At 28.8% G+C, this 24338-nt stretch overlaps 1 protein-coding gene across 1 annotated transcript in view; it reads right to left on the reverse strand.

Annotated features, from left to right (window-relative positions):
* Positions 1-1301: 1301 nt before the first annotated feature.
* Prestin (solute carrier family 26 member prestin) overlaps positions 1302-24338 on the reverse strand; it is a 62070-nt gene continuing 39033 nt past the window's right edge. Inside the window, exons 6-19 of the mRNA XM_087165254.1 lie at positions 23771-23935; positions 22677-22832; positions 21337-21419; positions 18652-18799; positions 16170-16283; positions 15472-15549; positions 14823-14918; positions 13220-13326; positions 7772-7841; positions 7576-7685; positions 4439-4478; positions 4216-4353; positions 1847-1901; positions 1302-1766 (exon numbers count right to left, since the gene is read on the reverse strand). Coding sequence (XP_087021380.1) covers positions 1633-1766; positions 1847-1901; positions 4216-4353; positions 4439-4478; positions 7576-7685; positions 7772-7841; positions 13220-13326; positions 14823-14918; positions 15472-15549; positions 16170-16283; positions 18652-18799; positions 21337-21419; positions 22677-22832; positions 23771-23935 — 1494 coding nt within the window. The 3' untranslated portion in view covers positions 1302-1632. The remainder of the gene's footprint in view (positions 1767-1846; positions 1902-4215; positions 4354-4438; positions 4479-7575; positions 7686-7771; positions 7842-13219; positions 13327-14822; positions 14919-15471; positions 15550-16169; positions 16284-18651; positions 18800-21336; positions 21420-22676; positions 22833-23770; positions 23936-24338) is intronic.

A 24338-nucleotide genomic window follows, 5' to 3' on the forward strand; every position in this document is an offset into this window, starting at 1 on the left:
TCGATCTAATGATCAGATCTTCATGGCCTAGGAATCAATCTTAAAGGTTTGAGAGCTTAATGGTAGACCTCAAATGTGCTAATTAATTACCGCAGACAATGTTTTAAGTTACGAAATCAGACACAACGTGCTTTCTCTGAATAAAGTTACCCTTTTTCAATGATTTGAATTTCTGACCCAAAAATATAGGAGTAAGCCGCAATCTGTGAAATATGGTCCGAAGAGCGCTCTAAAGTTTTGACCCCTTACTGTTAATTTTTGCATATTCCCTACATCAAGAGAACTTTTTAAGCAATTGAAAAAGTTTTGCATACAATTATAAATTTTTTTTATCCAAAGATGCAAAATATAACTTTTAGTAAATATTTATAATTTTTACCAATGGCCGAAAAATTTTCATTGGTAGGGAATATAATTTTACATAGCAAAATATAAAATTTAAGCTAAATTGCTTGAAAAGTTCCTGAGAAATTGAATTTCAAAAAAGTCAGATATTTAAAATTCAATTTCTCGGAACTATTAGACCGATTTCACTCAAATTTTGTATTCTGCCATATAAAATTATGTTCTTCAAAATGATGTAAAAATTGTATTCCTTACAATTCAAAATGTTTTTAACCATTATGAAAACAAATAATAAATATTTGCTTAAAGTTATTTTTTGTATCACATTATCTTTAGATAAATGATTTTTATAATTGTGCAAAAAGTTCTCGAGATATTGCAAAATACGAAAGTAAAATTAACATCAAGGGGTTCAAACTTTGGAGAGCTCTCCTGACCAAACTATTTGGACCATATATTCCAGGCTGCGGCTACCCCCTATAATTTTGGGGTCAGAAAACTGAATTCATTGAATAAAAAAGGTATGTTTATTCAGAGAAAGTGCGTTTTTGTTTCTTATTTGGTACTTTAACTATCGTCTGCACTTATTAACTAGCACATTGGAGATCACCTCTTTGAACTATTAAGATTGAGTCCTAGAACTTGAAGATCCGATCATTAGATCAAAAGTTGTTCAAGGTGGTCCATTTTTTATTTTGCACACTGTACATCAATTGCTTTTTATTGGTAATATATTACAAGGTAAGTAATTATATGAAATCATTCTTTTTTTTGAAATAAATATTAATGCTTTTTGATAAACTTGTACCAAAACCCTTTTGCCTAGTTTTTTTCTTTTAAATTAAACTAGATTCTATTTTAGTTCTCAAAGCATTGCAGCAACTCTGCAATTTTTTAACATCCTGAAACTAAATTTTTTTACTTGAGCAATATTTCACCATTTTCAAAAACATACATTTTTAAAAACTGCCTTCATTGAGATTTATTTAACAGAAGTTTCAAATCTTATAAAAATTTCTTTAATCTATATTTGACTAGATAACAATTTCATCAACACACATTATGCACATGCTCACACTTAGGTTGACAAATAGGTATGTACTCCTCTTTTAGTTCATCATTTCTAGTTCATGCTGCTTTTCAGCAATTGAAATGTTCGAAAAATAATTTCTACATTGTAGAAAATTAGATATTTAAATCATTTTTAGTCTGAAACTAAAAATATAAAATCCATTTGTACAGTAATATACAAAATATAAATATACTCGCAATCATACGATAATATCACTATGTGCAATCCTGCTGTGAGGCAAAGCATTCACTCTGTGCATATAATACTGCATCATGAACTGTTGGAAATAAAAACTCTTTGCTCACATTGTTGAAAAATCCTTGACTCTCTAAACTTTCAAGAACTGGTTCTAAGAAGAAAAAAAAATTAAACAATTTAGAAATAATTAATAAAGCAAATGAAAACATATGATAAAAGTATAAATTTTACCTTGAATACAGGCTAAATATATCACAATATTGTTTACCGCAAATTCTCTCATCACCTGAGTGGGAAAAAAAACATTAGTTTAGTGAATGGTTGAACTGATATCATCTAAATAAGACAAGTAAGCAGTCACATTTTTTGTAAGCGATTTGGTAAAATAAGCTTCCTAGTTTTGTTGTAACCTATTTGACTTTTCCATCGAAGCTGAATGAACATTCAAAAATCTTCTAAAAAAGACCATTTTCTTAGACTGACTATTAAAATCTACTTGTGCCAACAATGAACCACAAAAGTATATATTTCTGAGAATATATACTGATAAATAGTGCTAAAAATAAATAAACAGACCATGAATATCTAGTGATCAGATCTCCATAGTCTGAGAGGGTCGCCTCAAATAAGTGCACATGATATATTAAGCTACAGAGTCAGACACAAAACGAACTTTCTATAAATAAACATACTGTTTTTTTCCACTGTATTCAGATTTCTAACCCCCAAAATATATAGGGGGTAGGTCCCAATAGTTTGTCTAGAGAGCTGTCCAAGATTTGGACCCCTTGATGTTAATTTTGCTTTTTGAATACTTCAACATATCTTGAGACATTTTTGAGGCAATAAAAGAAATTTTGCTCACAATTACAATTTTTGTTTATCCAAAGATAATTCCATGCAAAAAATAATTTTTGGTTAATATTTATTATTTAAGTAAGCAATAGTCAAAAATTTTTTGAATTGTTAGGTATGCAGTTTTAAAGAAAATTTTATCTGTCTAAATAGAAATTTTGTGCGAAATTGAACGAATATTTCCAGAGGAATCAAATTTTAAAAAGTCGCTTATTTATATTTCAATTTCTGAGAAACTATTTGTGTGATTTTGCTCAAATTTTGTATTTTGCCATGTATAATTACATTCTTATAAATGATGAAAATAATTCTTTACCTTACAATTCAACATTTTTTCAGCTGTTATTAAATAAATAATAATAAATACTTACCAACGGTTATTTTTTGCATGGGATTATCTTTGGACAACTAGATTCAAAAAAACTTTCAATTCGCTCAAAAATTTATCACTACATTGAAAAATATGCGAAATGTAAAATGAAGGGATAAAAACTTTTGATCATTCTCCTGATATAACTGACTATATTTCATAGATTGTGGCTAATATCTATATTTTAGGGGTCACAGAAATCCAAAAAGGTATGTTTAATCAGAGAAAGTGTGCTTTTGTGTCTGATTTCGTAACTTTAAGTATCGAAGTTTAGTCTATCTTGAATTTACTGAGGAGGAGGGGAAAAATTTACTCATTACTATTTAAGCATGTCATATAGGGTAAAAAATTATATCATAAACGTTATATCTAATAGTTAAGTTTTAAATAAAAAGCAATCTAGGCATAAGCAATTGAAATAAATACTTCAGTTCATGCTAATAAGCAATTGGATAGCAATATCTCACCCGGATAACAGTTCTGACATTGCTATCCAGGTGAGTGAGGTATTGATCCGAAATGTATTTTTTTTTGAGGATAAGCAATTGATAGAAATACTTCACTTCATTAACATTTTAAAAGTTATGAAAGATTTGCAAATGAAAAATACATAAATTAATGTCATTTATATGCAGTTTGCACTATAGAGTCTTAATCATAAGTCTGAGTTCATTAACTTATTTTTTATGAAATTCCAAGCTAAAAACTTAATTGTATTTCATGACTTCTATTTCTGAAATATATCTGTAAATTATGGAAATATCAGGTGACTAAATATTTCTAATCAAAAACTAAAAATAGTTATTTAATGGGCTAAAAATCAGAATCTTCAAGATTTTTTTTTTAGTAGTACTTTATTTTAACTCTAAAGAAACTCTCGATTTCTTCGTTGAAAAAGTTTACATGCAAATTTTATCTCATTAAAAAAGTTATATTTTTCTACAATTATATTTTACTGTGTTTGAATAGCTTGAAGCCAGAGGCAGGCTCTGGTGGCTATAGTTCATGGAATAGAACATCCCAACTGAGCTTTAATAACTTCTGTAGTCAGGCGCATGATTTTTCTTTGATGAAACACTACCTCTTCTAATTTGTTTCCAATTGCTGTCCTTAATTTATCTCTACTTGGGAGCAACGCCTACCCAATTGTCTCCTAAAATACTAGAATATGACATGTATCATTCACATTTGTGTTCTAATTTGTCCTTAAAACACCCATTGAAACTTGGCTTTTACTTTCTTAATAAACCAATAATAGAAAAAACATGAAATAATTCAAATTGGCATGGGTTCGTTTTTTATCTATATAATAAATTTTTGTTGTTGTTATTTTATGTTTATGTTATTCTGAAATAAGGTACTAAAAATTACTAACTTGCAAAAGCATGGAAACACCTCCAGAATCAGTGTATCCCACTGCTGAAAGTTCTAGAATTATCACTCGCAGAAAATCTGGTTTGTAACTTTGAAAAGCTAATTTGTCTTCAGGTTCAACGATTTTTTCTTTTTCACTCTACAAAATGTAATAATATTTTATAGTGTTAATGAAAATTTCAAAATTAAGTTATATTTAAAAAAAAAGGAAATTTAAAACTTACATATACATTCTGATATTTAATTTGTGCTTTAGTAAAAGAACTGAAAATAAAACAAACTTTTATTAAAGTTTTGTTCTATACTACGAGGCCTGTCTAAAAAGTATCCGACTTTTGTCCAGAAAATATATCGAATACCTGACGGAGTTGGGACCCTAATCCCCTTCAAAGTAGGCCCATTGGGCTTGCACACACTTAGTCCACCGATCTTTCCACTGCTTGAAACATCTCTGGAAGTCGTTTTTTGGAATGGTGTTCAGCTCCGTCGTCGCGTTCAGCATTATCTCTTCACTGCTCTCAAAACGGGATCCTTTCAGTGGCGTCTTCAATTTTGGAAACAACCAGAAGTTGCAAGGAGCCAGGTCTGGAGAATAGGGAGATTGGCGAACGATTGTAATTCCATGTTTGGCTAAGAAAGTGAGGATCAATTGGATGAATGTGCAGGCTCGTTGGTACGAATTTCGCTGCCACTCGTTTCATGTTCAAATCTTCACGCGAAATCGCATTTGCGGAATCTTTACTCACTCCAACCTCTTCTGCAATCTCCCACACTGTCAAACGACGATCTGCCATCCCCAAATTTCGCAGCCTCTCAACATTAGCTGCACTCCAAGTTGTTTGGGGCCTGCCACAAATCTGTTCACTCTCCTCTGATGTGCGACCACCTTCGTCACCACTCCTTAATTTGTGTTACACCCATCGCTTCTTCTCCGCACACCTGCTGAATCTTACGAATCGTGTGGCTTTGAGAATCACCAAGCTTTTGACAAAATTTGATGCAGTATCTTTGCTCAAGTCGTTCAGCAATCTTGCGGGAAAACTGAATCCGACGAACACTACGAACAGCACCTTACTTGGCGACTACCAGCTTGGCGATTGCTCAAGCTAACGCGGAGAAAAAATTCAAGCCTGTGCATTAAGGTTCCTCCTTCCACCGGGGACAGTGGCGCTGCCTTAGAATCACTACTTTGAGCAAGAAAAATTAAGGTCGGATACTTTTTAGACAGACCTCGTATATAAACATCTAATATGCAAAGAAATGACACCTAGTGTAACATAAAAATTGTATATGAAACAAGACTAGTTTGCTATTGTTTTAAAGATTTTGGAACAATAAAGGTAAATGTTATTTATTTTGGGGCACTTGCATTGTTTTTATCTTATTTTCTTCCAAAACAGAACACTTTATTTAATTTAACAGAAGGTAAAAGATTGTAGTGGGAAAGTATGTGGAACAGGTGATAACTAGTTCAGAACTGCTGGTCGACATATTTTGCTGGGACATTTTGTTTGATATTTTAAAATAGTTTCTTTAATTTTTGTTAGTTTTTTTATATTCTTTAGAGCAGGATATACAATTTTATATTATTGAAATTACATAATATACATATGAGCAGATTTTATGAAATATAATAACAATTATCTGACTGAAATAAAGATTTAGCAATAAAACAAGACAAGATAGCTTTAATAACAAATTATCTTTTCATATGTGCTGTGTTTGAATGGCAAAGTTTGACATATTATCAATTTCATTTTAAAGAAAAGTATGCATCTAGTGGCTGTACTAGAATTTTAGTTTCTTCCTAGAATACTTTAGTTCGCAAACCACTACTGAACCAATTACTGAAAAAATCTCATTAACTAGACACACTTAATGCGCATCTCAAGTTTCTGGAATTAAAGTACCAAAGAGGTAATGAAATTGGGGCTGATCTAGGGTTTAAAACAAAACCCCCATAAAGGCAAAGTGTGTGCTTTTTTCACTGTGGTCTCAGAACATCACATTTACTGCATTCGTTTTATTATGCAGCATAACTAATGTTTTAGGAATAGCTGGGGCAGACCTGCCAACTCTAAGGCTTCAGTGTTCAATCTTAGGCCACCAAAGTATTTTCAGACTTTTTCCCTCTTTTCATTGTGTATGAATCAGAGGACCTGTGCGTGGTTTACATGCAGCCCCTAAAACTTTCCTCCATATCAACGATTTTATAATTCCAGTATATTTATTTTATCTTTAATTATTTTTAGAACCTTTTTTTTTTTAGATGTAATTTCTTTTTCTAGAACTTTTTTGAAATATCTGATAAACCCAAAATAAAGTATAATACTGCTCTAAGCATATATAAAGCACTGCATTTACAACATATTAAAATAGGTAATTTGTAATTTTGTTTATCTTTAATTATTTTTAGAACCTTTTTTTTTTTAGATGTAATATTTTTTTAGAACCTTTTTAAAATGTTTTATAAACACAAAATAAAGTATAACACTGCTCTAAGCATATATAAAGCACTGCATTTGCAACATATAATATGGTAATTCATATTAAAATAGTTAATTTGTAATTTTGTAATAACATTTTAGCTGTTTCCTTTTCAAAAACCCAGGTTTTTTTTTTGTAAAAGTTTTAGGAAGAAATTACCGAGCTTGATATTCCAGAAACTAGTTTTGAGCTTTACAGTCCAAAAATATTTAAAATGTTTTTTTATTGTTGAGAAGGGTTGATGGAAAATGGTGTTAAATCAGTAGCTGGAAAAGTTATAACTGGCGGCATTAAGCATTTATCACAAAAATATGACCTGTTAGAGAATATTTAGACACATAACAAAAGTGCAGAAATTTTTTTTTTCGTAATTTAAAACTCTGCCACATTTGTTGACTAGGAAGGTAAACTAGAAAGAATCAGAGAAATATTTTATGTAAGGTTTTTACAAAAAGTTAATATTTTTTTAAAAAACAGATTGAGTAATTGATTTAATTTATTATTTTGTAGTTTTTAGGGGTAAAAAAGTTACTTATATGAATGCAATTTAAATAATGCGTGGTTTTATTATATTTTTAATGTTTATTATTGTTTATTACCCTATGCCATGGTCATAAAAAGTGTCAGGCTTTTGAAATTTTAAAGGTTGGCAGGTCTGCTGAGGAATTGGTCTAAAAATAAATTGATTTCATAGCCTCAAAATCTATTTAAAAATAGGTTCTTTTGATATCAAGATTGTATGTTACTTTTGGTGTCATTTTCTTGTTAAATTATAAATCCTGAATTATTTTTTTTAATCAAATATAAATTGTATGTATCTTATACAGCATTATTGAGAATTATGCTACTATTTACTAAAATAAAATTATTTTACCTCTCTTGAAAACTGACATGATGAAAAATCTGCGAGCGAAAATATTCCCTATTTCCAAAATAAATGGAAGCTCCAAAGTGGAAAATCTTTATTCCTGGAATTTCAACTACCTGAAATAAAATATAAATAATTTTTAAACTGATAAATTTAAATTTGCTTCCAATATAAATTTTAATAAATAGGTATAATTGCTTACATTAGGATACTTTTCTATGCATCTGTAAATTTCTGTGTTAGGCAAGTTTCCAAGGAGACAAGTTTCTGGGCTATAATAAGAGTATATGAGTATTAGAAATTCTAAATTATTTCTTAAACAGTAAAATAAATTATAATGTTTATAAGAATGTAAGATTTTCATTGTTTTAACTTACTGAAATCAGCTTACTTATATTTTATGCAATAAAAAGCATTATTTTATTTTATTGCTTGATGAACTCATGTAATGTGAGTAGTATAAACCTCAGAGCGGTGATTCTCAACCTTTTTTTTGTTGCGGCACACTTTTAACGATTTCGAAATTCGACGGCACACAATGAAAAAAATTAGATTAAAAGTTGTTTAATTGCCTTTTTTTTCACTGTGTTAAATAGTTTGTGATAACAATTTTGAATGTGAAATAGAATAATATGTACTACTACAAAAGCACATTTATTAAGGGATTAATTATTTCTTTCGACCAATTTTTTACTAGTTAGTAACAGTTATTTATTTTTTTGCTAGTTATTAATTGTTAGCTTGTTTTCCATTATTATTAACTGTTATTTTTTGTGATTTCTTGTTTACTAGTTTTTTTGCTAATTATCAATTGTTAACTAAATTTTTGTTAGTTATCATTTGTTAATTTGTTTTATATATATATATATATATATATATATATATATATATATATATATATATATATATATATATATATATATATATATATATATATATATATATATATATATATATATATATATATATATATATATATTAGTTATCCTTTGTTAATTGCATAGCTTACTTTAATGATTAGCTCTTACAACATTTTTTAAAATTGTGTGTCATATACAATTTAAACACTTCCATCTTATTTTAAGATTGTCAGAGACAATACAATCGCCGATAAAGATGTTCACGCGGTTAAAGCGTGGAAAAATTATAAAGAGTATGTATATATATATATACACACTTTGCTTTAATTTAAACTTTACTCATGATTAAAAAAAAGCATTATAATTTTTATTGTATCATTTCTAATATTTGGCGGCACATTTTAAGAATTCGGCAGCACACTAAAGTGCCGCGGCACAGTGGTTGAGAATCAGAGTTGGCCAAAAATGTAATCGATTACATTTTTTGATTACAGTAATCAATTACTTGTAATCATGATTACAATTTTCAAAAATTTTGATTACAGCTGTAATCATGATTACAATATTGATTACAGTAATCAATTACTTGTAATCGTGATTACAAAGTTTGATTACAGCTGTAATCATGATTACATAGTCGATTACAGTAATCAATTACTTGTAATCATGATTACAATTTTCAAAAAATTTTGATTACAGCTGTAATCATGATTACAATTTTGATTACAGTAATCAATTACTTGTAATCATGATTCCAAGTAATTGCGATTACAAGTAATCACAACAAAAATGATTACAAGTAATTATGATTACAAGTAATCAAAATATATGATTACATGTAATTTGATTACATGTAATTTGATTACATGTAATTTGATTACATGTAATCATGATTACATGTAATCTAACTACACGATTACAAGACTATTGTATTCTTATAAATGATTATATTTTACAATAGATAGTAGAATGTATTTTATAATGATACATTTTGCACGTATTAACATGTACTGCATTTTATACATATTTGTATACGTACAAATGAATGTAACTGAAATGTATGTACATATGATTTTATCTAGTGCATATGTTCAGACATTTTAGTATCACACACATGTACATACACTGTACATGTATACATGTACATTTATACACAATGAATATATGCATTTTATGCAAATATTTGTGTATGTAAAATGTATATCTATGCTCATGTACGCATGTATATACAAGTACTTGTGTTTGTACGAACATACATACATTGTCTGTACAATGCATGTCCCATGCATGTATGTGCAATTTATTTATGAACAGTAGAATATATGTATGCATGTACAATATAGGTATATCTGTACGATGTACAATATATGTATGTATACATGTACATGATATGCATGTCCAGTGTATTTACGTACATGTACATAATATGTTCATGCTCAATGTAAGTATCCAAATATGCATAATACATTTGTGAACTATTGTACGTACATTGGGCGTATTTATACTTCACATATATTCATACATGCATTCGACATGCATAACGTACGTACACACATTTGAGATGCATATATTGTACAGATGTATATACATATAGCGTACAGATGTATATACATATAGCGTACAGATGTATATTCATATAATGTACATATGATGAAATGAACATATAATGTTCATATAATGTACATATGTGTGTACATATACAGTATGTATGTGCATAAATATATTGGGCATAATTCTTTCGTACAAATTTTACATGTGTACATGCATGCTATCCCTATCTATGCATATGGTGCAATGTATATATGTACAATGAATGTATCCACACATGTACAATACACGTATGTTCCATGTATGCATATCCATATGTACTATATATGCACGTACAATACATGAATGTATGTACATACATTGTACATGCGTACATACATTACACGTATACATATGTACATTACATTTATATCTAAATATGTGTACAATGCAATAAATAAAATGCATGTAAGTTAACTTTTAATGACTCAAGCAAGTTAAATGACAAAATCAAACGATATTTAAATTTAGTTTTCAGCTTTAATTGTTCTATATCATTTTGAAATTCTCTGAGTAAAAAATTATTTTCAGGTATTTTCATGAAATGTTTGACAATACAGATTTATTTTTCTTATAACATAATGCATGATTCATAGAAATTTTTTAAATGGTAAGAAAAACGGTAAATTTTATGTGTGGAATTAATATTTAGAAATTCCAAATAAAATTATCGTTTGCTTTCTAAAAAATATGAGGTCGAGTTTCATGTACCTTAGAATAATTTTAAAACAAATTTTAATAACTTTACTCATATAAATTTTTTTAATGTATGCACAATGTATGTGTATATTGTAATTACATATATTTAAATGTACGCACGTACATTACTTGTAATTATGTACATGTATACGTTGTATGCACATGCATACATTGTGCATATAACTATTTTTTTGTACATTCATGCATTACATGCGCATAAGTATTAACAAAGTATGTAGTTATACAAGTACATACGTAAGTTGTATATAAGTACATACTTTGCGTGCACATATATCGATGTACATATAAATATGCATGTATACATGTACGCATTTTATTTACGCAACTATGTGCATATATTGTATCTTTAAATAACATTTTTACATATTGTACGCAAATACGTACAATTTTATATACAAACGTACATTGTATATACGTGCTATTATCGTAAATTTATACAATATATGCACTTAAGTGCATAAAAGCATGCAAACGCATAAACATTATTTTCATATACGTTCATACATACATTGTCTATGTATACAAAGATACAAAACATTGCCTTTTTGTACAAACTAACATACATGCGTACATGTATCATAAATGCATAATTATATGTACTAAGCATATGCGCATTGCATTAAGTATATTACAATATAATTATGAATATTGTACGTACAAACAACGTTTGTGCATACATTGTATGTATAGGAATCGCAAATTGTACGTTCATGCGTGCGTACATTCTATGTACATAAAAATATGTAAACACATGAATACTTACATAAAAAATTTGACTATAGTATACAGTCGTAATAACTTGTAATCGTATAGTTTGATTACAAGTAATCACAATTACATGTAATCAAATTACATGTAATCATGATTACATGTAATCATATATTTTGATTACTTGTAATCATAATTACTTGTAATCGTTTTTGTTGTGATTACTTGTAATCGCAATTACTTGTAATCATGATTACAAGTAATTGATTACTGTAATCAAAATTGTAATCATGATTACAGCTGTAATCAAAATTTTTTGAAAGTTGTAATCACGATTACAAGTAATTGATTACTTGTAATCGTGATTACAAGTAATTGATTACTGTAATCAATATTGTAATCATGATTACAGCTGTAATCAAAAATTTTTGAAAGTTGTAATCACGATTACAAGTAATTGATTACTTGTAATCGTGATTACAAGTAATTGATTACATAGCTGTAATTATCTGTAATCAATTACAGTTGTAATCGATTACTGTAATCAATGGCCAACTCTGTTGAGAATCACTGCCTTAGAGTGTTTCTTTTCTTTGCTTTGTCTCCAAACCCAATCTTATAAAACTATGCCCATTGATTTAAAGTATCACTATCTCAAAGTAAATTACAATGGGACTTGTCTAAGATTCAGACGTAACAATACCATAGAGTGATTATTTAGTATCATATGCTCAAGAGAGGAGTGACAAATATATTTTAAGTAAATAGTTTTAACTTTCTTACTATTTTATAATTTTTTTAAATTGGAAACTCTGTGACTTTGTTGTGTATAGTTTTATATCTATACTTGCAGCTATTCTATTTATTTACTAGAGGATTAAATTTAATTTAGGGTTTAATAGCACAAGACACAGGATTGGCTGTACTGTGCCGAACATAAATGGCATTACTTTCTCTTTGTAAACTAAGTCTGATAAGGAAGATCGTTGTTAATTTTGGGATCATGGAATCTGTGTTTTCCTAAAAAATAGCAAGCTTTGGGAATTTTTTTTCCTCCAAAATTGTTATTAAATGTTTAAATTATAACTAAATTTTAGCTATACTGAGATTGACCAAAAACATGTGAATAAAATATTAACATGAAAATGAATCTAGATAACAATGGATTCAGTACCACAGAAATTGGCATTATTTGAAATATCTAGCTTTATCTTAAAATATAACGTATGGTAAATTTATGCACTTTCTTTAATTGAAAAATGTTAATAACTTTCCTAAAATGTCATTCAAACATAGCTGACAAAAGGAACAATATTTTTTTAGAGTCAGCGGGAATTCTCATTGTATTATTTAATTCTGACAGATTTTTCGGTTGTTAGAATATGTTTTGTGCATCAAAGTTAAAATGTGTTGTTTTTTAATAACCTTGTCTTAACTTTATATTTGTTCTGTTAACTTTTTTTTAACATAAATCTTATTAAAATTATTTTTAGAGGTATATCATTTATTTACATTTTAATTCAAGCTGTTTATAGAAAACTTTTTTAAAATTTTAAAATCAATTTTATGAATTTAAAAAAAAAAAAAAAGAAAACTATATAAACTATAAACTTAAAATTATTAAAATTGCAAAAAACTTAAGTTTTTTAAAAATCCACTCGGCAACGGTTCCTCAAAAAAATACCTCGAATTCGGCCATTTTAAAATATAATTTTTTTAAAAAAAATATTTTTTTGTTTTCTTTAAATAAAAATGTTTATGATAAAAAAACTTACTATTGAGATCGGAATAGTACAGTGATGAGAGAAAATAAAATTCCAATAATCAATCCATAATCCATGTCCAAAATAATGACTGAAAGGAATGTAACAACCCAAACTGACTAAAATAATGGAAAAAAATATTTTACAATGCAATTCATGCTATGGTATCCATTAATTTTCAATCCTATTTTAAAATCATTTTACTTACATAAAAGCTTTAACCCATTAAGATACCTATCAGCTATTTTTAGAAATAATTCTAAACATGTAGAAATCAATATTCATTTGTTTTGAATTTTGTAAATGGGCACATGTGCTTGGTTGATAATGCAATGTATCTATTTTTATTTATATATATATATAGAGAGAGAAAAGTTGCCTAAATCATACCTAATATTGCAACACTTTTATTATATACAAAGCAGATTGTGGACTCAACCAAAAACAATCTAAAATGCATGTGAAGGTTGCGTAAAGACAACAGTGGGAAAAAAATGCATTCTACTGGCTGTATTGTGAGCATTGATTGTGTTGTAAAAATTTTAAGTTTGTCATTAAAGTGTATTATTTTTTGTCAAATGCGAGTGAACACTTAATGTTATATCTATTCTCTTTTTTGTCTTAAAATTGTCTATAAAAACCGTTGTCCAAGATTATAACATTTTGAGTTGATGTAATTAACTTAGTATCCCATATTTGGACACATTTTCTAGATTTTGCTTACTAATAAATTAATTTTCATTTTTGAATTTTTTTTTTTTTTTTTTTTTTTAATTTTGTAAAGTTATCAATCACAGCTCACAAGTACATTAGATTCAATAATGATGAATCTCATTTAATTATTTTGCTCTGGTCTTTATTTTAAAAAGTGTCTCAGATAAAAACTGTTTCCCATATATATTGTGTTATCAACAAGAACTTTATTAATTTGTCTAATTTATTTACTTACTTTCAATTAATATATTTAAAAAAAAAAAAAATTATTTAAAGGATTTTTTTTTAAAATTTTGATACTTTTGTTTCATGCACTACTGCATCCCTACATTAAGAATTTTTCAAATAAAATTAAATATTATTGGGTAATATTTTTTCCTTACCAATTTTAAAATACAATTAACAATTTAAGAGGTAGTAAATTTAAAAAAAGAAAAAAGATGAAAAATTATTGCATTTTTCAAGCACTGAAACTTTATTTAAAGTTAAAAACAACAAATATCTCAGAATTATATTTTTTAATTATTTGATAATAATTTCATTGATAGTTATTCTAGTTAATAGCTTAGTTCTGTAGTTCCTATTTTTTAGTCCCCGTATCTTGAATTTGCAAAAAAATTAACTCATTTCTTCAAAACTTGTTGTTCTGCCATTCTAAGGCTAAATACTAAAGCTCTATGCATAAAAGCTATAGCATTTCAATGCTTAAAATTTGCGATTAAAAAATTACCCACAACGTGCAGTTAATTCCCCCCCCCCCTTCTGTTTCAAGTCCTCACATTAAACATCAGTATCACAGTAGCAATAACTTAATTTAAACTAAAATTGTTGATAAGCAAATTTTCTGCTTAATACGTCAGGATAAAGATAGTTTTCAGACCAAAAGCAAAATACTACTTACTGCATCCAACTTTGATGCTGTCCAAGCTCTTTTAAGATCTCCGAAATATACCAACATGGACTTAAGCGACATGACAATCACAGCAGAAAGAACACACTAGAAAAATATAACTGTAATAAATTGACAGCTTGCAAATAATTTAAAATTATACCAAGTTAAAGTTAAAAATTAAAACTCTTCCTTCATATTTTCTCTAAAAAATATAAGATAAAGTAAGCCTTCAAAATTAGAACAACCTACAAATATAACTCCATTACGTTTATCCAAAGTTTCACGATTTGATACTAAATATTTCTACAAAATCATATACTAGATATTTTTAAATTTAAGAGAGAGAAAAAATAATTAATTGTTTACTAAGTTGTTCTTGCTATGGAACAATTTGTTACCTAAAAAATTGCTTGGTATGTCATACTTTGATGAATAATAAAAGTAAAGCATAAATTAAAAATTCAAAAAACAGTTGTAAAAATTTTTAATTTAGCATAAAATCGATCCTTTGAAGAATATCCTTCACTTTTTCTCGTTGTTATAACTTTTTTTATTGTCTAGACAATTTTTTTTGAAATTGACAAGTTCTGCAAAATTTAAGAAATTGCTAATAACAAAAGGAAACTTTCTTTAGAAATTATATTTAATTATGACTTACGCTTGGTAATGGTTCAAACTGTGGTCCCAGAAAAAGTAACACCACAAGCATCAAGATGCAGGAGACGAAACTAGAAAGCTAAAAATAATATTTATGTATCAGTAATATATGTGCTCAAAGCATATAAGTCAAAGTCCTGAATTTCAAAAAAAATTCAATTTTAAATTTTTTGAAAATTTATTATGTGTAAGACAATGTATTAAAATAGTTTTCTGAAATGCTCAATTATGGATAGAAGTGACACTTTAAACATTCAAATTAAGTAGTTAATCATAGGATTATGACGCAACAAATTTAATGATTTTAAAATGTGTAATTGAAAGACTTGAATTAATTAATTTATTTTAAGAGAAATAAATTGAATGAATTCTGAATGAAAAGTTACTCCAACGCTAAATGTTTTAATGAGAGTGCTTTATTAGAGAATTACTATCGCAAAATTTGCTGACTTTTTAAAACGTTTAGTATTTTTAATTTCTTAGCTGTTTATTTTTTTACCAACAAATATATATAGATATAAGAAATATATATAAATGAAGAAAATCAAAAACTAGTTTTTATTAATTATAAAAATATACACCTCTTCTTTATTTCCATGAAATAGCTATTTTAAAAATACATAGTAATAATTCTCCAAATCTATATCTAATTACATTAATAATCAGATTTTTCATTATCAATGCAAAATGTGCCCTTACCTGTGTTTTTCCACCACTACTTTCTTGCATTGCACTTCTTGAAAGAGATCCACAACTTGGAAAACAATAAAAGAAGGATGATACAATACCACCCACACCATACGCTATCAGTTCCTGATAAACACACACAAAAAAAAAAAATTAAATTTTCTTTATTTATTGTCATTTATTTATTTTTTTTATACTCATTTACACTTAAGGGCGCTTGCAATAATCCGTCCATTTACTCCAGTCCTCACTCTTAGTTAATAAATTTTAATATATGAATAAAAATTAGATTAAGACTCTAGAAGAAATCGAATAAACTTAAGCATGTATGTGTATAGTACGCGAAAAATAAATTTTCATTGCGGTTATCATCGAATTAATACGTCTTTGTAAACATTGCTACTGTACGAATGTTTCTGGGCAATATTACAAACTTCTTTGTTTTTTAAACTTCTTCAAAGATTTCGGAAGGGTGAAAAACGGATTTGTATATTTTACTTTTTGTTTTTAACAACCACCCTCAAAATAATAAACAATGATGTAAATTTAATGCAGAAACCTTATCAAAATAAAAGAACCTTCAAAGGATTGAACTGCAACGGTTTTGGTTCAGATGTTAAGGATTTAAATAGGCAATCGGATATATCCATAGGTATTTTACATAAACTTAAACGAAATATAGAAAGAAATAGGCGTATAATCGTGACACATTTCTCGTTATTTATTTGAAACTCAGGCTCTTGCATGTTTTCGCTCGTCAACTCTCTACAATTCTTTTCAGAACGATTTTACCTTATGAGATTTCTCTCCTTGTTTATTTCGTCTTATCCTTATTTACTACTCCATTTTTATTTTAGGAGGGTTCTGTTCTTTTCAGTGAGGCAATTTTTAATTTTTTTTATACTTCACTTTAAATACATTTAATGTTACCCACCCTGACCTTTAACCCTTATAAATCATCAGAACTGCAGTTATTTTTTGATTTCTTCTCTCAAAACGAGCGCATTGCTTCTCTCTAAATGAGTTAAAATAAGACGGATTATCTAATAAAGCGGCAAAAAATCGAGATATTTGAATTGAGCAATATTGATTTCTGGCGTGAATATTTAAAGTTGTAGATTAAAAAATCTGACAAATTTAGATATTGGTTCTGACGTATAGTTTATAATTTATTTATTTTAAGCCTAAGGGGCCGTTCAAAAAGTACGTACACAAAAATGGAGAAATTTCAAACCCCTCCCCCCCTTCATACATTACCGTACATAAGGTCTTACCCCCCCCCCTTAGAGTACGTACATTTTATTAGTCTACCCCCCTTTTTCATAAAAATTAAAATAATTATGTTTTAAATAAAATTAAATATTTACTTAAGGAGTGTGTAGGATAAAGTCAAATTTAAATTTGGTGTATGTTTATAAAGTACGTACTTTGTATAATACCTCCCCCCCTCCCCATCGTACAAAACCGTAAATAATAGCAAATCCCCTCCCCCCCTTCGGGATGTACGCACTTTTTGAACGGTCCCTAAGTTACTTAAGAAGGGAGAAGAGAAGTATCACCAGAATCGATGATGTAGTGATGGAAGTTTTTTTTTAAAAATAAATAAATACTTGAGAATCGAAATCAGCTATACAGGGTGGTCCTAAAATATATGTCAAAAATGTAAAGGTAGGTAGAGGGGACATAAATAAACATATTTCGGATAGGAATGTGTGAGCGGTAATGGCACATTAAAGCACTAGCTTGTAAAGCAGTATGAATCAGAGGAAACTGAAAAGACAAGTAAAGACAAAAGAAAATAAAAATTTATCAACAGTTTACAAGAGGTGCTCGAAAGAGCAGCCACCAACATCGATACAAGATTCACAGCGACGGCGCATGGATCGGCGTACATTAGAAAAGACGTTAGGCATGTCGAGCACATGTAAAGCAACAACAGACAAGCGGGCAACAAGATCTTCTTGATGGGACTCTCGTACACCTGGCTTTTAATATGACCCCAAAAGATAAAATCCAAGCAGGTTATATCAGGAGAACGCGGTGGCCAGGGAACTGGACCACCCCGTCCTATCCAATGCTGGCAGTAGACAGCGTCCAGGTGATTTCTGACTCTCCCTGTACATCCTCTGAGCAGCTAATTCGTTTCCTTGTGCAGTCTCATACATGAAATGCACGTCGGCAAGCTCCACATTGGTGAAACGATGCATGCTGTTTGAGATCCGTGCGAGAATCCAGCTAGCAAGCGCTTTTACACGCCGCAGTCATCAGCGCTCCTTACCGGCTCAAGGCGGCATTACGGCACACACAATCCTATACGAAATATGCTTATTTAAGTCCCCTCTACCTACCTTTACATTTTTGACATATATTTTAGAACCACCCTGAATACGCATAATGGTTTGCTCGAAAATTGTTTACTTTTAAATATTTTTTTTATCAATTTTTAATTGTATTTTTTTTAAAAAAAAGTAGCCTAAATATAAATGTTCCTTACTTGACTAGTATCCACCTCGTATTCATACTTTTTGGAATAGATTAATACCATTGAAAGTGTTGTAGCTGCACAAATTATGGATAAAATCATACTGGAGGTCAAAATTTTAGGAACCAACTCAAATGGAGGCAAATCTGGTGCTTTTAACCTGCAATGCAAACGGATTGATTATTGCTTAAATCTAAACATTTATAGTACTGCTGTAATTCTTCTTAATAGTGTTTTGTGATTGGAGGAGAACATATATGCGTAACGTGAAGGAATCTTTTGAGGAGGCACAAGGCTTTTTTTAAGTGTGTGTCTATATATATATATATATATATATATATATATAGAGAGAGAGAGAGAGAGAGAGACATTTAATGGTACCAGGTGTAAATTCTGATATATTTGTATCGACATTCTTATAAATACAAAAGACCAGAAAGATGAAGACCGTTTCCGATTTGAACAGTTATATAAGGTACTAGGGTTGGTCAAAAATATGGGAACACTTCTATGCTAACTCTTAAAACAACAATTCTTTAATTAGAAAATGTTTTGGAAGATTTGACATGACAAGACTGTGGGCACAACAGGGGCGCATCCAGATATTTTTCCTGGGGGGGGGGGTCATGGACTCAGATTCCCCTTATGCCCCCTTAATTTTTAAAATAGTATATTTCTTTTGTAAACTATTAAAAAAATTATTATTTTAATATTTTTTTCAATTGGGGGGGGGAGGGGGTCATGATCTCTATGATCCCCCCCCGCTGGATTCGCCACTGGGGCACAGTTTAACTCGTCGTTGACTGACGCGTCACCCATATTCGGGTGACAGCAAAGTTTCTGATCAGGCCGCGTCACCCGTATTGGGGTGACGCTTATTTGATTACTTACGAAGGATATTTGTATGTATTTAAAAAGATATTTCACAGGAAGTAACAAAACTATTAAATGTTCATAAAAATAATACGAAAATGATTCACTAAGAAAATTATTGTGAACCTCGTAAAAGCTTTCTTGTTCACTGCTATTTGGCTCACTACGAAATAAGTTTTTCTTTTCAAAAATTTTAATGACTTAGGGTAAAGATTTTAAGTTATACTACTCCTGCAAAGATTCAAACTGATCGAGCAAAGTTGCGAGATGAGAACCAGCAGTGCAGCAACGGACATAAATGAACAGACATACCATAGAAAGAAACGGAGCGAGATATTGTGTCCACCGGAGATTCGCGTTATTAAAATATAATACGCTTTGTACAGCGGTACTCTTGGCCTGAAGGAGATTTCACTATAAACGCGTGCGGCAGTCAACGTGTTCAAAGATCAAGCTTAAAGATTTTAGAAATGACGTCCTTTTTACCCATGCCTAATTCAGATTGATCAAAATAAGAAGATGAAGTTAATAATCTTTTTCTTGTCCGCAATTTTGAAATTATTCTGCAGAATTGTGATATTTATAAAATAATGATTTCAAATTATAGTGGTCTTTAAGAAAGAAAAAAGATTTAACTCCCTACGCTTCTTTTGTACTCTCTTATGCAAGTTTTGCCCGGGTAAAAAAAAAATTCTAAAAGCTTTAAGCCTCTGATCTTTCAAATTTTGCCAAGGAAAATCTTCTACAACATTTGCTGCAAAAAAAAAAAAAAAAAAAAAAAAAAAAATGTTTACATAGAGTTAATATAGAAGTGTTTCCAGATTTTTATTTAATTTTTGTAGGTTATCGTCATATGTAGTTAGCAAAAAAAAAAAAAAAAGTACTTTGCACTTATTTCTTCTTATTGAAGCACAAATTTTGAATTCCCTGTTTTTTTTTTTTTTTTTTTTCAAGTACATTTGAATATTTTTAAAATTCAAGTAATCTTTCATTTTGTTGCAATTAACTTATTGACAAAATATTTTTAAGCAAAACTTTAATTATTATGTAAACAAATAATTGATATATATACATATTTATTTTCAAGAATAATAGAAAACAAGGATGAGTGAAAGGCGACCACGGGGGTTGATGAGCGGAGCCTCCTAGTAAATTAAAATCATACTGAAAACTTTTGAAAGTAATGTAAAGTGTTGATGAATAAAAAGTACGATTAAAAAAATTATATTGTTTATAAACAAAACTAAAGTAGCTGATACTAACCTAACAATTATAATCTAAAAAAATAAGTAGATAATATTTAAATTTTGTTTCATTGAAAAATTGTTAGATTGTTCTTATATTTTGTTTCATTGAGTTCGAATTGTTACAACTTTAAAAAAAAATTTTTTTTAACTGGTTTTTAGGATAACCTTTACATAAAATGCAATCATAAAATGTTTTCATTCTTAAAATGTTTGTGGTTTAAAAAAGTTATAAATTTGAAATTCAGGAAAATTATTGTCTGGGGTACATGCGCCCTGGGATCTTTGTGAAATTAACTACATTTATACTTGATTGCTAATTTTGTCAATGTGATATATTAAAGACGCTAATTTGTTGGAAGAAACAAAATTTCCATTTTTTTTCTCCAGTTTTTTGCGATGTAAATGATTTTGATAGCACTTATATCTAGTACTTTTGAAATAATTTCTTGCAATTTGTTTATATATCAAGGATATGCATTTCTTTTCTTCTTCTTTTTAGAGATAAAATAGTTGGAAAGCAATGCACAGTTATTGTACTTTATTGCACAATTATGTACAAAACTAACGCAGTACTTACCCTGTTGGTGTAAATCCTACGATATCAACATTATGACATTCATGTAAACACATAAATTTCGAGATAAGAGTACCAGCAATTACCTGTAACATGCAGAAATTTAAATTTAAAATGAATACTACTTTATTAATATAAAATATTTAAAAATTAACATTTACAATGAATTCAAGTACCATATTTAAATATTATTCATAAGTTGAACAAAATTTTTAAAACGCAAAATTAATACATTAAAATGAATAATTTTTTCTATGGTTTATTAAAAGATTTACGATCATTGTGAAATTCGGTTTCTTATACTGCTATTCGTGTAATAATAACGTGTTCTGATTGTAAGTTAAACTAAATAGACTAATTAAAATTTTACTAATAATTTCTTTCTTAACCTTGAACGCGAAATTACGGATGCTCTCAGACACTTGGCATTTTTCACTAATAACTACGCATATACCATCTTTTCTATGACACATACAGCAAGCAAGCATTAAAAAAAGGTGAACATATATAATGGCTTTTGATCTCATGATAGTATTATAAGACCCAGTCTTTATGATTTGTGGACATAACCTTAATTTGTGCAGCCTATTTATTGGAAACAAAAACGTACTTTCTCTGAGCAAATATACTTGTTTTACTGTAGATTGAGTTCAAATGAAAGATAATACTTTGTATGAAATGACATTTACGTTTTCATTTATTTAAAAATATTTTAAAACTCCTTTAAAAAAAATATTTTTCAGACTTTTTCTTTCCCCAAATTTTTCTAATCATAAATATTCTTACAATTTTTTTTTTATTTTTTTCCATTTAAAAATAATTAAAAGTGAGGGGATTTTATAGTCTTGATAACCTTCCATCGTCTTGTTCGAAAAAAAAAAATTCTGAAAAACTTCGCCCTTTTAGGTGATTACGAACAGTTCTATAGACCAAAATTAACTTTAAGGAGCGTAAACTTCAACCGTTCTCATGTCTAAACTATCGAAACCATATTTTCCAGATTACGGCTGCCTTTCCATTATGAGAGTCAAAATTCAAAATCCGTAAAAAAAAAAGGATATGTTTATTCAGAAAAAAATACTTTTTGTGTCTGATTCCGTAACTTTAACTATCTTCTACACAAATTAATTTGCATATATAAGTTTAAGCCCTCCAACCGTAAAAATTGAGTTCCATTTCATGAAAATACGATTATTAAAATCAAAAGCTATTATTATCATTATTTTGGCCCACAGTAAACAAAAAATGTATAGATTAAAACATGTGGGGGAATACAAAGCCTGGGATCGCTTTGGAACAACAGATTTACTCACAGATGAAAAGTAAAAAAATGAATGCTTTACCAGAATTAACTCGGCAGGAATTGGAACTTTAAAGTCCTTTAACAAAATGCCATTCACAAGCTCTTTGACAACGATTAAGAACACCAAACTGCATATGGCCATTAGAAACACTACATAGTTGATGGTATCGATGGTTTCAAAGAACGATATCCATGTCTGAAAATATAAAATCATTTCACATTGAACATAAAGAAATATTAATCGATTTAGTTCTTACTGAAAAACTGAAGTTAATTGTTTGGTTAGGATAAACTTGCTCTTGATGAAGGTTGCAAAACATTTAACAGTTTCTTTTGAAAATTAAAAACAAAAATGATCAAAAAATATAAACAGTCGGTTATTTATTTTTTTCGTTTGGAAACAATTTATAATGCTGATTAGGCTGGATTTTAATTAGAAAATGAATCTGAAATTTTACCATAAAATTGTCATAATTTAACTTTCTTAGCTATGCCCATTTACTCAAATTAGCTCAGTTGGAGTTAATTTGAGAATGAACTCTTTATTTTGAGTTGAACCTTTTTCCAAACACGCATTTCAAGTTTTGTCAATTTTCTTAATCACGTCTTTTCAAATGCGTTCATTTTTTTAAACGCGCTTTCACATTCATTTTCTATTAAATGCGAAGAATAAAAACGTCCAGAATACAAAGTTCACATGCATAAAGCAAATTTTAAAGAAAGGCGCAATTTGAATCGTTATTTTTTAGTGTGGCATATTTTGAGCGTTAAAAATCTCTTAGTTTAAAATTTTTCAAGTTTTAGTAAGTCAAAAATGGTCAAATATAACTTCATCAGTATCAAATGTATCGCAATTTTACAATTTCTTTCACTTTTTTGTATTTTAAATGCTAGACGTTATTTTGGGATATCTAATAGTAGGTAACTTTATCCTATTTCTCAGGCCCTTCTCAATTTGATAAGAGGCCAAAACCCAAATGGCATAAAAGAGGTTCTTTCCATAGAGTTGGTTCTTATTCTCGAATTCACAATCTGAGTCAAATGCAATTAAAACTTCAGTTTTTTAAATTTTTAGGAATGGGCGCAGTATTTAGAAAAATTTTCAGTTGGGAAAAATATATATTTTTTCCTTACCATGATTACATTGAATGGTCCAGAATGCTTTGGGACAGCTGCTCCTGTGAAGGGTTTGAGTTGGCTGGTGAAGATGTGAACAACAGTACCAGTAATAAAAGCGCTTATCATCTCATCCGACATGAACGAAGTCAAATATCCAAGCCTACACAAACCCATGGCTGTCTGCAAAGAAGTTTAATCGTATTGACATTTTTTATCAATTATAATAATAAAAATCATTACGTTCATTATAAATGTTAGTTTGGGAAGGAAAAAAGCAAAGTTCTAAAGTATAGCAGATAATTAATATTATTGCAACAGTAATGCAACAGTAATAATTTTGTAAGAGGCTTATTTTTATATACAGATTTATCACACTCATAGTGGAGTGAATAAAAATACATGTTTATTTTCTTATAAAAGCATATACTAAAGGCAGACCTGAAATTTTTAATGCAATCAACACTCCAGGTTTTATCATCAATATATATATATATATATATATATATATATATATATATATATCTCTCTCTCTCTCTCTCTCTCTCTCTCTCTCTCTCTCTCTCTCTCTCTCTCTCTCTCTCTC

The sequence above is a fragment of the Parasteatoda tepidariorum genome, chromosome 1 (assembly GCF_982258835.1).
Source record: "Parasteatoda tepidariorum strain Cologne lab strain chromosome 1, Ptep-v5.0, whole genome shotgun sequence".
Classification (NCBI taxonomy): domain Eukaryota; kingdom Metazoa; phylum Arthropoda; class Arachnida; order Araneae; family Theridiidae; genus Parasteatoda; species Parasteatoda tepidariorum.